Raw genomic sequence first — 15351 nt, forward strand, 5'->3', positions numbered from 1 at the left:
GGAGGTATTAGGTAGATGGCGAGAATATTTTGAGGAACTTTTAAATGTTAAGGAAGAAACAGAGGCAGTAATTTCATGCACTGGTCAGGGAGGTATACCATCTTTTAGGAGTGAAGAAGAGCAGAATGTAAGTGTGGGGGAGGTACGTGAGGCATTACGTAAAATGAAAGGGGGTAAAGCAGCTGGAACGGATGGGATCATGACAGAAATGTTAAAAACAGGGGGGGATATAGTGTTGGAGTGGTTGGTACTTTTGTTTAATAAATGTATGAAAGAGGGGAAGGTACCTAGGGATTGGCCGAGAGCATGTATAGTCCCTTTATATAAAGGGAAAGGGGACAAAAGTGACTGTAAAAATTATAGAGGAATAAGTTTACTGAGTATACCAGGAAAAGTGTACGGTAGGGTTATAATTGAAAGAATTAGAGGTAAGACAGAATGTAGGATTGCGGATGAGCAAGGAGGTTTCAGAGTGGGTAGGGGATGTGTAGATCAAGTGTTTACATTGAAGCATATATGTGAACAGTATTTAGATAAAGGTAGGGAAGTTTTTATTGCATTTATGGATTTAGAAAAGGCATATGATAGAGTGGATATAGGAGCAATGTGGCAGATGTTGCAAGTATATGGAATAGGTGGTAAGTTATTAAATGCTGTAAAGAGTTTTTATGAGGATAGTGAGGCTCAGGTTAGGGTGTGTAGAAGAGAGGGAGACTACTTCCCGGTAAAAGAAGGTCTTAGACAGTGATGTGTAATGTCACCATGGTTGTTTAATATATTTATAGATGGGGTTGTAAAGGAAGTAAATGCTAGGGTGTTCGGGAGAGGGGTGGGATTAAATTTTGGGGAATCAAATTCAAAATGGGAATTGACACAGTTACTTTTTGCTGATGATACTGTGCTTATGGGAGATTCTAATGAAAAATTGCAAAGGTTAGTGGATGAGTTTGGGAATGTGTGTAAAGGTAGAAAGTTGAAAGTGAACATAGAAAAGAGTAAGGTGATGAGGGTGTCAAATGATTTAGATAAAGAAAAACTGGATATCAAATTGGGGAGGAGGAGTATGGAAGAAGTGAATGTTTTCAGATACTTGGGAGCTGACGTGTCGGCGGATGTATTTAAGAAGGATGAGGTTAATCATAGAATTGATGAGGAAAAAAAGGTGAGTGGTGCGTTGAGGTATATGTGGAGTCAAAAACGTTATCTAAGGAGGCAAAGAAGGGAATGTATGAAAGTATAGTAGTACCAACACTCTTATATGGGTGTGAAGCTTGGGTGGTAAATGTAGCAGCGAGGAGACGGTTGGAGGCAGTGGAGATGTCCTGTTTAAGGGCAATGTGAGGTGTAAATATTATGCAGAAAATTCGGAGTGTGGAAAATAGGAAAAGGTGTGGAGTTAATAAAAGTATTAGTCAGAGGGCAGAAGAGGGGTTGTTGAGGTGGTTTGGTCATTTAGAGAGAATGGATCAAAGTAGAATGACATGGAAAGCATATAAATCTATAGGGGAAGGAAGGCGGGGTAGGGGTCGTCATCGAAAGGGTTGGAGAGAGGGGGTAAAGGAGGTTTTGTGGGCAAGGGGCTTGGACTTCCAGCAAGCGTGCGTGAGCGTGTTAGATAGGAGTGAATCGAGACGAATGGTACTTGGGACCTGACGATCCGTTGGAGTGTGAGCAGGGTAATATTTAGTGAAGGGATTCAGGGAAACCGGTTATTTTCATATAGTCGGACTTGAGTCCTGGAAATGGGAAGTACAATGCCTGCACTTTAAAGGAGGGGTTTGGGATATTGGCAGTTTGGAGGGATGTGTTGTGTATCTTTGTATGTGTATGCTTTTGAACTGTTGTATTCTGAGCACCTCTGCAAAAACAGTGATAATGTGCGAGTGTGGTGAAAGTGTTGAATGATGATGAAAGTATTTTCTTTTTGGGGATTTTCTTTCTTTTTTGGGCCACCCTGGCTCGGTGGGAGACGGCCGACTTGTTGAAATATATATATATATATATATATATATATATATATATATATATATATATATATATATATATATATATATATATATATATATATATATATATATATGTATATATACTGTATGTGTGTGTGTGCCTCGTGCTGAATAGGTAAAACTGGTCACTTACCAAGACCTCATTTAAAATTAAGGCCTTTATAAAATTTTCTCCTGTACGTTTAAAGACATATTTTGTTTCATAAATAACTGCATACCCAAATTTTCGCTTGCATTATTCGGCAAGAAGAGAATTGCTGTTTAAGCAAAAATCGCAAGTTTTACCTACTAGGCACGACAAATATATATATGTATATATATATATATAAATATATATATATATATATATATATGTATATATATATATATTTATATATATATATATATATATATATATATATATATATATATATATATATATATATATATATATATATATATATATATATATTTATATATATATATATATATATATATATATATATATATATATATATATATATATATATATATATATATTTATATATATATATATATATATATATAAATATATGTATATATATATATATATATATATATATATATATATATATATATATATATATATATATATATATATATATATATATATATATATATATATATATATATATAGAACAAATGGATCAGTTAAAAATAGGAGAGGAGAGTTATTAAATGGAAAGTTAGAGGTATTGGGAAGATGGAGGGAATATTTTGAGGAATTGTTAAATGTTGATGAAGATAGGGAAGCTGTGATTTCGTGTATAGGGCAAGGAGGAATAACATCTTGTAGGAGTGAGGAAGAGCCAGTTGTGAGTGTGGGGAAAGTTCGTGAGGCAGTAGGTAAAATGAAAGGGGGTAAGGCAGCCGGGATTGATGGGATAAAGATAGAAATGTTAAAAGCGGGTGGGGATATAGTTTTGGAGTGGTTGGTGCAATTATTTAATAAATGTGTGGAAGAGGGTAAGGTACCTAAGGATTGGCAGAGAGCATGCATAGTTCCTTTGTATAAAGGCAAAGGGGACAAAAGAGAGTGCAAAAATTATAGGGGGATAAGTCTGTTGAGTATACCTGGTAAAGTGTATCGTAGAGTTATTATCGAAAGAATTAAAAGTAAGACTGAGAATAGGATAGCAGATGAACAAGGAGGCTTTAGGAAAGGTAAGGGGTGTGTGGACGAGGTGTTTACAGTGAAACATATAGGTGAACAGTATTTAGATAAGGCTAAAGAGATCTTTGTGGCATTTATGGATTTGGAAAAGGCGTATGACAGGGTGGATAGGGGGGCAATGTGGCAGATGTTGCAGGTGTATGGTGTAGGAGGTAGGTTACTGAAAGCAGTGAAGAGTTTTTACGAGGATAGTGAGGCTCAAGTTAGAGTACATAGGAAAGAGGGAAATTATTTCCCAGTAAAAGTAGGCCTTAGACAAGGATTTGTGATGTCACCGTGGTTGTTTAATATATTTATAGATGGGGTTGTAAGAGAAGTAAATGTGAGGGTCTTGACAAGAGGCGTGGAGTTAAAAGATAAAGAATCACACATAAAGTGGGAGTTGTCACAGTTGCTCTTTGCTGATGACACTGTGCTCTTGGGAGATTCTGAAGAGAAGTTGCAGAGATTGGTGGATGAATTTGGTAGGGTGTGCAAAAGAAGAAAATTAAAAGTGAATACAGGAAAGAGTAAGGTTACGAGGATAACAAAAATATTAGGTGATTAAAGATTGGATATCAGATTGGAGGGAGAGAGTATGGAGGAGGTGAATGTATTCAGATATTTGGGAGTGGACGTGTCAGCGGATGGGTCTATGAAGGATGAGGTGAATCATAGAATTGATGAGGGGAAAAGGGTGAGTGGTGCACTTAGGAGTCTGTGGAGACAAAGAACTTTGTCCTTGGAGGCAAAGAGGGGAATGTATGAGAGTATAGTTTTACCAACACTCTTATATGGGTGTGAAGCATGGGTGATGAATGTTGCAAGGAAGAGAAGGCTGGAGGCAGTGGAGATGTCATGTCTGAGGGCAATCTGTGGTGTGAATATAATGCTGAGAATTCGTAGTTTGGAAGTTAGGAGGAGGTGCGGGATTACCAAAACTGTTGTCCAGAGGGCTGAGGAAGGGTTGTTGAGGTGGTTCGGACATGTAGAGAGAATGGAGCGTATCAGTCTGTAGTGGAAGGAAGGCGGGGTAGGGGTCGGCCTAGGAAAGGTTGGAGGGAGGGGGTAAAGGAGGTTTTGTGTGCGAGGGGCTTGGACTTCCAGCAGGCGTGCGTGAGCGTGTTTGATAGGAGTGAATGGAGACGAATGGTTTTTAATACTTGACGTGCTGTTGGATGTGAGCAAAGTAACATTTATGAAGGGGTTCAGTTAAACCGGCAAGCCGGACTTGAGTCCTGGAGATGGGAAGTACAGTGCCTGCACTCTGAAGGAGGGGTGTTAATGTTGCAGTTTAAAAACTGTAGTGTAAAGCCCCCCTCTGGCAAGACAGTGATGGAGTGAATGATGGTTAAAGTTTTTCTTTTTCGGGCCACCCTGCCTTGGTGGGAATCGGCCAGTGTGATAATAAAATAATATATATATATATATATATATATATATATATATATATATATATATATATATATATATATATATATATATATATATATATATGTATATATATATATGTATATATATATATATATATATATATATATATATATATATATATATATATATATATATATATATATATATATATATATATATATATATATATATATATATCCTTACAAGGTGTCTTACTCTGCCAAGACTCACTTACTTCCTAAGGTGCACACCCTCTTTTGACAACCCAATACTCAACGAATATGACTCCTGAGATCAATCTTTAAGAAGACACTGAATTTGTCACTGGAACATCAGCAATGGACTCAGGCAACCCTCCCAGTGCGACTGGGAGGTATAGGGGTGCACAAAGCAACGCAGGTAGCTTTACCTGCATTTCTGTTTTCGTGTTTGGGTTCCAGTGGATTACTTAAGGAGATTGTCCCTGAACGCTTGAGAGGTGTAGTAGGAGCTCAAGACCCCAGGTTCTTTTGAAACAATCGTATGGTGGGACACCCTTGCCGACGCCTCCAGTAGACCAGCTCCCCAAAGATCACAAAGAGTCCCACTGGGTCAAACGGATCATGACAGAAATCGCCAACACAATGCTCACCAATGCTTCAGGAAAGGACAAAGCTCGTCTCCTAGCGGTGAAGGCACCGCATTCAGATTTCTTTCTAGCTGTTCCCAATTCCTCTCTGGGCACTCGAATCGACCCAATGGCCATTCGAACTGGTGTTGCCGTTCTCCTATCCCGCCCCCATACTCACCGAACATAGGTGTACTTGCGGCAGGGCGTAGGCTGATCAATTCGGACTTCATGGAAGGATGCTAGAGATGAGGTGGTAAATGACATCATAAAGAAAACCCTCGCCATAGCCCTTTGCCCAGCTCAGTGAGAACCCCAAGTACAGAGGTTTGACGGAAGTCAAAAACGTCATGGTGGGGCCACTATGCTTCCCTGAAAGGATGGTAAGCAGATTGCCTGGGACTACATCTCTGCCTCCACATTGACAGACACCTTCATGCCATTCTCCGAAGCTGATGGGGGTTAAGCTGCCAGCCACAGGGAGACCCAGAAAACTCGCAAATATGAAGGCCTATGCCCCAATAGGGCCGGAGACCCTTGTAGGATGGGGCAATTGTTCTCTAAAGTTCCTCAAAGACCTGGGTGGAAAACTCATCGTAGAAACCAAAGACCAAAGGGCGGCCAGCTTCCTCTTTCAGAGGCTCAGTGTTGCGATCCAGAGGGAAAAATACCTGCAATATTCTAGGCACGCGGCCCACAGCAGGGGAGCTGGACGAAGTATTCGAGATGTAGCTCTGTATTTTTGTCAATGTATTTTATCTTTAAATAAAGTCTACATAGAATATAGGGCGTGGTAGGAGAAGACAGTATTCAAACAGCTTCAGGGAGAACCTTGAGTTTTCCATGAAGCAAGTTTATTCTTTTCTCTGAGGATGAGGGTCCCCAGCACAGTTCCAAAATATTCTTTTATGGGATGTTCGATAATTTTTTCATTGGCAACGATATAAAGATTTTTTATTTTTGGAGGAAACTTCACATAAAAACTACATCTACCCTCGCATTACCAGACTGATTTCCGCTGATTTATGGTATAATCTAATTTTCATTCTTGCTGAATTTGCCAAACTCGCCGATTCGTTTTAATCGGCACATATTTTTATGTGCCGTTTTAAGTAGAACTTTCGAAATAAGAGTTGCTAAGTCAGTAATGTATCTGTTCAAGTCACTGCTTCTCTCTAGGCTAGAACATTGCTCCATATTACCGACCTCCTTAGAGGCAGGCGAAAATGCTGAGAGGTAAAATGTGCAGAAAACCTTTTGAAGTCGTAAAAACTCAACCAAGTGCCTAAATTAACAAGAGTCCTTGAAGTCTCTTGAACTGTACTCCTTAGAATATGGGTCAGAAAGATATATGGTAATCTCCACCTGGAAGATTTTCTCGGGAATTGTCTCAATTCTGTTAGGTAAGACACATATGCAACAGTTAGGTATCTTTATTGTGAAACGTTTCGCCTACACAGTAGGCTTCTTCAGTCAAGTACAGAAAAGTTGATAGAAGCAGAAGATACTTGAAGACGATGTAATCAGTCCATCACCCTTAAAGTTTTGAGGTGGTCAGTCCCTCAGTCTGGAGAAGAGCATTGTTCCATATTGTTTCATACTATGGAACAACGCTCTTCTCCAGACTGAGGGACTGACCACCTCAAAACTTTAAGGGTGATGGACTGATTACATCGTCTTCAGGTATCTTCTGCTTCTATCAACTTTTCTGTACTTGACTGAAGAAGCCTACTGTGTAGGCGAAACGTTTCACAATAAAGATACCTAACTGTTGCATATGTGTCTTACCTAACAACCTGTCGGTATTTTATACCATTTTAATGTCTCAATTCTGCACACCGATATTACAACTTACAAGACACGAGGCTTGGCAAGCTGTAGGATATCTCGAATGAAAACCAGGGAATCAGTGAGTGCAATGAGAGAGAACTTGATTAATGTCAAGGGACCACGATTCTTTAACGCCCTTCCTTCTTGCATAAGGTGGATGACAACAAACCCCTGGTTGTCTTCAACAGGGAAATCGTCAAATTCCTCAAAACAGTTCCTGACCCCCAGGAGAGGCGCCAGGTAACTTCCAGGTAACCTCAGTCACTTACCACATATTCTCACTATCCTCTCAATCATCTACCATACACACTCACTATTAGCCCTGTCACATACCCCACAGCCACCATCATCCCAGACACTACTATTACACATTCACCATCGCTCTAACGATTAATTATAAAATCACCATAACTTCAACACCTAACACACTATCACTCGAACAGCCTCCCGAACACTTACCTGCACCCTCTACTACATCTAAGAATTCAAATACGTCCGTAACGCAAAATGGATAATAAAAGTCTATGGTACTAGCAATCCAGGTTTCACTTACTAATTAGTTTTGCCACCAGAGCGCTTTTTTTATTGTGTATTTCATGCTCATCCTCTGACTGCAAATGCGAAAATGGATATCAGAGGTCACATGAGCCTTTATCGGACCCTACCAGGCATAATTTCATCCCGAAAATATGTCATTTGCTATCTTACAATTGCTTCATGTCGCTAACGGACACGTTTTATTATGGTGTCTCAAAAACTAAATATGGTATCTCATTACCACCAAGAAAAATTTCCCATCACTGAGTTGCAGTTTCATCAACAAACATCATCGTGCAATCTACTAACCTTGTTACTTTCTCCACAGATATATTTAATTAACGTGGCATGTTCCGTTTCGATGTACAATTGATATGCTGGTTTCTGCCTGTACCGGTCTACTTCTTGATGTTTCGTAAACTTCTCGTAAAAACACAATTGTGCTGGATCTTCTCTTTATTTAATGCTTGTGTAGTTAATTAATCAACTTTGTCATGCTCCTGGAGGCATGTGCGGGAGGAAATCTATTGAAGATTAATAGTAATCTCTTTATTAATACTCTGTTTATATCTATGCATAGTTACACTCAGATCACAGGCTATATAGAGTAAATGAGGAAAGGAAGTTGGTTACAGTTAAATTGTCTGAGGTCGTAGATTCCACAGGTTTTGAGGACAAGACGTATGATAAGCAACTCAGTTTGTAAGGTGGAAGCTCGGCTATTAATCTTAATGCACCCTTGTATTATTCGAGCATCACTTACTACGTTCACAATTACCTATGCCATACGATCATCTAACTACCTAAGTGACGTGGGGTACTATCTTTTGTTACAGTACCTCCATTGGAGGTGGAGATTGAGGGCGTGGAAACCCCACTGAGAGCGGGCGTGGAAGCTACCTTAACGTGTAGGTCTTCGGGGTCAAGACCTCCAGCTGTCCTCGCTTGGCAGATCGACGGGCCCTCCAGAATAACTCCACTTCCGCCTCACGTGAGTGAATTTTTGAACCGTGCTAGTCTACTGTTTCAAGAACGCTGAATAACCTATTTACCCATGGTCTGTAAAAAAATTAACCTTGCATTACTTTCGTGTTGTCAGCAATGTCATGGAGACACTGTGGTGACTTGTTAATGTATAGTTGTATTGAATATCTGAAAAAAGCCGAAATTTTCTTCAGGCATATGTATTCAGCCATCTAATTCAATTCGAATTACATATAAAAGACTGAACTCTCTCTCTCTCTTTCTCTCTCTCTCTCTCTCTCTCTCTCTCTCTCTCTCTCTCTCTCTCTCTCTCTCTCTCTCACTCTCTCTCAGTCGACGCTTGATCAGAACATCGCCAGCAGGAGGGGTCGCCTTCTTCCAACACCAAAGGACAATGGTAGGACTGTCACCTGCACCGCGACCAACCCGAAGGTATCGCAGTACTCCCTCTCTGCCAGCACCCTCCTCAGCGTACAATGTGAGTACTACCATGAGTACAGCTATAGTCGTGGTGTTCCTTCTCTTTTTATTCATTTACTTTGATCGTTTTAAACTCTGGGATAGGTTTCGCTCACATACTCTTCTCCTTGAGTTCATTCCAGCTGTTCTCTCTAAATAGAAATCCTGTGCGCAATTGTTTTTGGTACTGCTTCTGATGTAGTTTTATATCGTCTTTTCGTCTCACCAATCACTAATTCCTAGAGATTCTTCCTCTATATATTTTAAAGTAATCTCTCATATATATTTATAAATGGTTTTTATATCACTTCATTACCATCTTTCAACGATGGTGAATGTAGTATTTTCGGTCTTCACTGCTTATTTATATTATTTATACTTTCCAGATTGTTGGATTTGTTACAATTTTTTTTATTGTTTTTGTTTCCTTCATTGTGAACGCCATACGAGACCTGCATACACTATCTTGTGCCTAAAATTGGTAGTAGACAATATCATACGTTTATCACTATTCATATCAAGGCTATCCTAACATCTGCTAATGATACCTGACTCAGTAAAATAGCTTTATGTCTGTTATCACTGTTGGATATTTTTTTATAATCACATCGGCCATTTTTCACCAAGGCAAAGTGACCCGAAAGAAAAGAAATACTTTCATCATCATTCACTCCATCACTGTCTTGCCAGAGGTGTCCTATACTACAGTTAAAAATGTTCAACATATGAACATCCCCCCTTCAGAGTGCATTCACTGTACGTCCCACCTCCAGGACTCAAGTCCAGCTAACCAGTTTCCCTGAATCCCTTCATAAATGTTGCTTTGCTCACACTCCAACAGCACGTCAGATCAAGATAATAATTTGTCTCCTCTTGTTCCTATCTAACACACTCATTCACGCTTGCTGGAAGTCTAAGCCCATTGCACAAAAAAAAGCCTCCTTTACCCCCTCCGTCCAGACTTAGGACCATCTCTACCCTGCCTTCCTTTCAACACTGATTCATATGCCCTCCAAGTCATTCTATTTTCTTTCATCCTCTCTAAATGTCTCCACCACTTCAACAACCCTTCCTCTGCTATCTAGATAATAATTTTGCAAACCCCTTCTAATTTCCAAGCTACGTAATATTTTATATGTACGTGGAATGTTTTTATTCTCCTTTATCGCCATTACCAAATATTTTCTCCAATAAAAATGCATAGTCCTTTTATTTGTCCTCAGACTATCCCTTATCCCGTATTTTTTTCAGTCATTTTGATGTTGAGTTTTGTATAACTTTGCGCTGATCAGGAAACTTTATTTTATTTTGTTTATTCCCACCCGCAAATTGCATATTTTAATTTGAAATAACATTGAAGTCAGTATTTATCAGTGTGGCGTCCCATTTTTTACGATAACACACGATCACAACTTTTCTGAAACTAGGGTCTCACGGGGCTCTCATGAAAGAAATCCTTTATGTAAACCAATAGCTTTCCATTAACATTTCGTGTTCCATTTCCATTTTTTATAATTTATGAACTTTATCTAAAGCATTTTTAAACCTAAATGATAATCACTTCTCCCTAGTTAGTTTAATATCTTTATTATGCACCCCATACCCATCCTGTGGACGGTAGTCAAAAGATTACAAAGGTACATAATGGGCCCAGGGACAGGACCCCAAAATTATGATAGCTGAACTAGTTACAAAGGTAACGAACTCCTGGTAGATCTGGTCACAATCATGGCAAGTTACAAAGGTAATGAATCAGCCTCACTCCTAATCTCCCTGGTTGTTCATGCTCTACTTATGTGGTTTCGTCGTGATAGCACAGGAAGTTATACGTACATCATGCTAACTAAAGATGGTATTTTTCTTAATTTTGATATTTGTTCTCGGTACACTACATCCAGTTATTTTCGTTTAATTAATATTGCTCTTACGACAATGTAATTTAAATCCCGAGTAGTTAGTAAGTTTTTTCATACTTTTAAAAACTCAAAGTGATGCATCATCTGTTCATCAACGTTCAATATTAATCTTTTTCGTCTTCTCTTGTCATTATGATTTAATCCATTTCATATATGGGTTCGAACCCTCAGATCTTTTCCTGAAAATTTAAGAGAATATTTTCCTGAGAAAATAATCTCTTTAATATTTTTCATTCACATTTTTTTCATCTTGAAATAAACTGTTTTTCTTCATTAGTGGTGGCGGTATTTTCTTCGTCGGGAAAAAATGGCTCTTGTTGCGGGTCGTCGTCATTTGATGATCCGCTCAGTGAAGCTTTGCTCAAATTACGGGACCGAGGCTAATCAAGCTCAAGCTTACCTTAGCTGAATATTCACCCACAACAACAACAACAACAAAAAAACTGCGTATTTTAAGATATAATTTTTTAAATCATCCTTAATCGTATGGATAATATATTTCCCGCGTTATACTAATTGTAAAAGTGTAATTCTCTTTTACACTTGTCTAGTCTTCTTTTTCGGAAATTTATCTTCTACTCTATTCCTGTTTTAATGTTTACCTTCTATCGAACATATGTTCCAGGATTAGATTGTCCTTTACAGTTCTTTGGCGCTTTCTGCTTCGTAATTATGGCATTTCTGTTTCTAAAATTTAACTATTTCTTTTCTTAGATTATAAAACACCACACACTACCGAAGACCAGCTTTCCTCTATATAATTATATACAGCCTCTTATATGGCCTGCCTATAATGTTTACCATCATGTTATGTCATGTCTGTCTGTAATGTTTACCATCGTCATGAATCATGTTATAACTTAAGATATGTTTTGTTTTCGGCATTGCATGATCAGTTTCTGTAATAGACTTCGCAGATTTTTAATGGAAGGAAAATTCTTCCTTTCCATTTAGTAACAGGTCCTCTTTCTTCTTTCCAGCTATAGAGGTGGTACTTCCTTTATATATATATATATATATATATATATATATATATATATATATATATATATATATATATATATATATATATATATATATATATATATATATATATATATATGAGGGTTATAACTTATTTACAACGTAATAATTATGTATCTTAATCAGATGAAATTTTGCCCAAAAGCAAAGAAATGACCTTCCATTTCGGTATCTTTTTAGAAAATGTCGCCCCTAAATGAAAAAAAAGAGTAACGAAAACTAGTAACTTTAATACATATTGCATGGAACATTAATAACAAATGAAACAGTTTACAGCATCATTGTTATCATGTTTGTATTTATATTCCTACTTATTATTTAGAATAAACCGATTTGCAGTTTGTTTTTGTTTCTGCAGGCAGCATACAGTTCCTTCATAACTTTGATTCCACATTCAGCACACTGATTACTTCTTGGTATATTGAGTGCTGACGGCTCTTGCTTCCACTGGTTTCTCAATTAATTCAGTTTTTTTTTATAAGGTTTCAGTATTTCTAACAAATTCTTGAAGTCATTGTCATCGTACATCTGATCAGTAAACCAGTAATCTGTCCAGGTGTATGAAATGAATCTGCATATCTTCTCCAAAGTCTTCCGTCTTGTAGGTATAAGAATGAATGTAAGAACAGCTAGAATGGCTCTTGAATTCCAACTCGCATTGATGATGTTTGGAATTTTCTTAAAGTAAATCAAAGGAAAGTGTCTTTTTTCTTCAAAGAATCTAAACACTAGTGTTAGATGGAACAAAAACTCCATATAATTTTTCCATTCTGATATATGGAGGATCTCTTCTGTTCCATTAACAAACTGTGCCTTTAGTTTCTCATAAATATTCACCAGTTGGGATACAAATGGATACTCGATGTTTGAAAAACTGGTTTTAGCACCAAGATTTTCATCCATTACCAAACTGAGAATCCTGTCCAGAACGTGATGCTGAACTCTGATAAATTGTGGTTTGCCTGTATATAAAGTTGCTAATTAATAATTTTCTGAATTGCTACTTATGATGAGTATCGTAAATATATATCGTGATTAATATTTTCCATTAATTTGAGTAGCCAATTAGTACTTTCCTGAGTTGCTACTTATGAGTAGTAATGTAGATATGTGGTTTTTCATAGTTTTTATTTAGGGGTGACCTTTTGTGAAAACTGAGAGGAATTAGAGACTTTTTCATTGTTTTTCAACAAACGTTCATCGATTTACGATACAGGAGAGGTTTTATTTGGAAAAAAAGTAAGAAAAGCTATAATCCTTATATATATATATATATATATATATATATATATATATATATATATATATATATATATATATATATATATATATATATATATGCAATAAGATCACAGTAAACAGGTGATATCACAATATGCAGAACAAGCACAGTGAAAATATAGTGAAATTCCAAGTGCTTTCGTGATTTCTCACATTATCAAGAAACTATGGAACAAGGGCAACTATGACACAATGGTAAATCTTAATTAACAAGTTCTGAAGAACTTGTTAATTACGATTTACCATTTCCAGTTCTTATTATCATTAAAATTATTAAACTTTGAATTGTTGATGCAAAGTTTGTATTCAATGACGAGTTTTACACTCAGAACTTTGGTACGGCAATGTCAAATCCTCTTTCACCTGTTCTTAGAAATCTATTCATGGAATTTTTTAAAACACGATTGCTTAACACAATACCTCCTAATAGTGCTAAGTGGTATAGATATGTTGATGATATTTTATGTCTTATGCCTAACAATATAGATATAAACCATTTCCTTGTTAAATAGTTTAGCTGCTTCTTTAAATTTTACTGTTGAGTTCGAAGAACATAACTCATTACGTTCTCGAGATGTTTAACCTGTTGAGAGTAACAATGATACAAAACCAACAAATAACTGTTCCTATGTACACTATCATTCTTCACATCAGGATAGAGTTAAACTGTCGGTATTCTCATCAATACTTTTGAGACCTTTGCGTAGATGCATTCCAAAATTCTTGTTTGGAAGAAGAATTAGAAGAGCTCTCTTTGCCTTTTGATAAAAATATCATTACTGAATTGATTAAGCTGCGTGTTGTTGACTGCAGGTTTGAGGGGAATGGATTGGGAATGGATATGGGTAATCCGTTGTCCCCCTTATTGAGCAATCTGTATATGGAATTTTTCGAGGCTAGACTATTGAAAGACATCATGCCATGTAGAGCTAATGGTTCAGATATGTGAATGACATCTTGTGTCTCTGGCCAAATGATATGCCCCTTGATACATTTTTAAGAAGACTTAATGCTTTAGCGCCGCCTATTAAATTCACCGGGAAGAAAGAGGTAGACTGTAAACTTCCATTGTTAGATGTGTTGATACACCAGATTGATAGAAAGTGTAAGTTTGCAGTATATAGGAAGGTCACCTATGTGTGCTCATGCATTCACTACTACTTCAGTCATGAGACGAGAGTTAAAAGGAGTGCATTTCTTACTGTTTCTGAGAGCCTATAGAGTGTGCAGTCTGGAGTTCCAAGATGAAGAAAATATTTGACATTGGCATGAAACTGTGCTATTCTAAGGTGTTTGTGGAATCTGCCTTACTGGCAGCTAAGAAAACTCATTACAGAACAGACCCTAGCATAACACCTCAGACTAAGAATGTGCTGGTCCTCCCATACAATGAAAATTTATCTATCTTCCGAGTGCCCTCAGAAGATTTAATGTACAAATAGTATTTAAAAATTAATGACTGCTAGAAGTAGCACCCACCAGCAACACCACCAGCGAATAAGAATTTTTTTAAAGAACTTCAGAATGTGGCCTGTTACCATTTATTTCTTATGCAACAAGATTTTTGGATCCGAGTTCTTTAAAGGTCTTTTAGAGTCTAGGGGAAATAATTTCAACTGGGAAACTCCATAGAATAAAATTCAAATTCATTAAAGTATTTAAATACAATACTTTATCTTCTCTTTGTAGTTAATTTAACTTAATACTTTGTACAATAAAATTACCATATACATTTAGTTCCAAATCATGGAAATGTCATATTAATAAGGAAGTTTAATTATTCTTCCTGTATCTAGGTCCTCATTAATATTTACGTCTCTTTCTTAACAAGACTGTAGACTCAAAATACAAAAGGTACAAGATTTAACAAGACCTTTGAATCTGGCCGTAAAGTATCTATAGATTACTGATCTGACCAAGAAAATAAATATCAAAAGAGTCTTTCAAAGTAATGAGGAACAAATTGAGTCAGCTCTATAGTCCAATTCTCAAAACCATTCAACTGTACACCGTAAGAGCCAATATACGATCAGTTGTCAGGGCTAGAGCTGGGAGCAGACTGACTACTTGCCAGTCTGTTGACGTGTCGTCAGGTTGGATCAGCTGAGCCACGTCAGCCAGTCG

General features: G+C 37.2%; 1 protein-coding gene across 1 annotated transcript in view; it reads left to right on the top strand.

Moving 5' to 3' along the window:
• Positions 1–15351, top strand: part of LOC128695495 (uncharacterized) — a 458740-nt gene that overhangs the window by 177163 nt on the left and 266226 nt on the right. The window contains exons 7-8 of the mRNA XM_053786204.2: positions 8401–8555; positions 8882–9026. Coding sequence (XP_053642179.2) covers positions 8401–8555; positions 8882–9026 — 300 coding nt within the window. The remainder of the gene's footprint in view (positions 1–8400; positions 8556–8881; positions 9027–15351) is intronic.

Source organism: Cherax quadricarinatus, chromosome 2 (genome assembly GCF_038502225.1).
Source record: "Cherax quadricarinatus isolate ZL_2023a chromosome 2, ASM3850222v1, whole genome shotgun sequence".
Taxonomy (NCBI): domain Eukaryota; kingdom Metazoa; phylum Arthropoda; class Malacostraca; order Decapoda; family Parastacidae; genus Cherax; species Cherax quadricarinatus.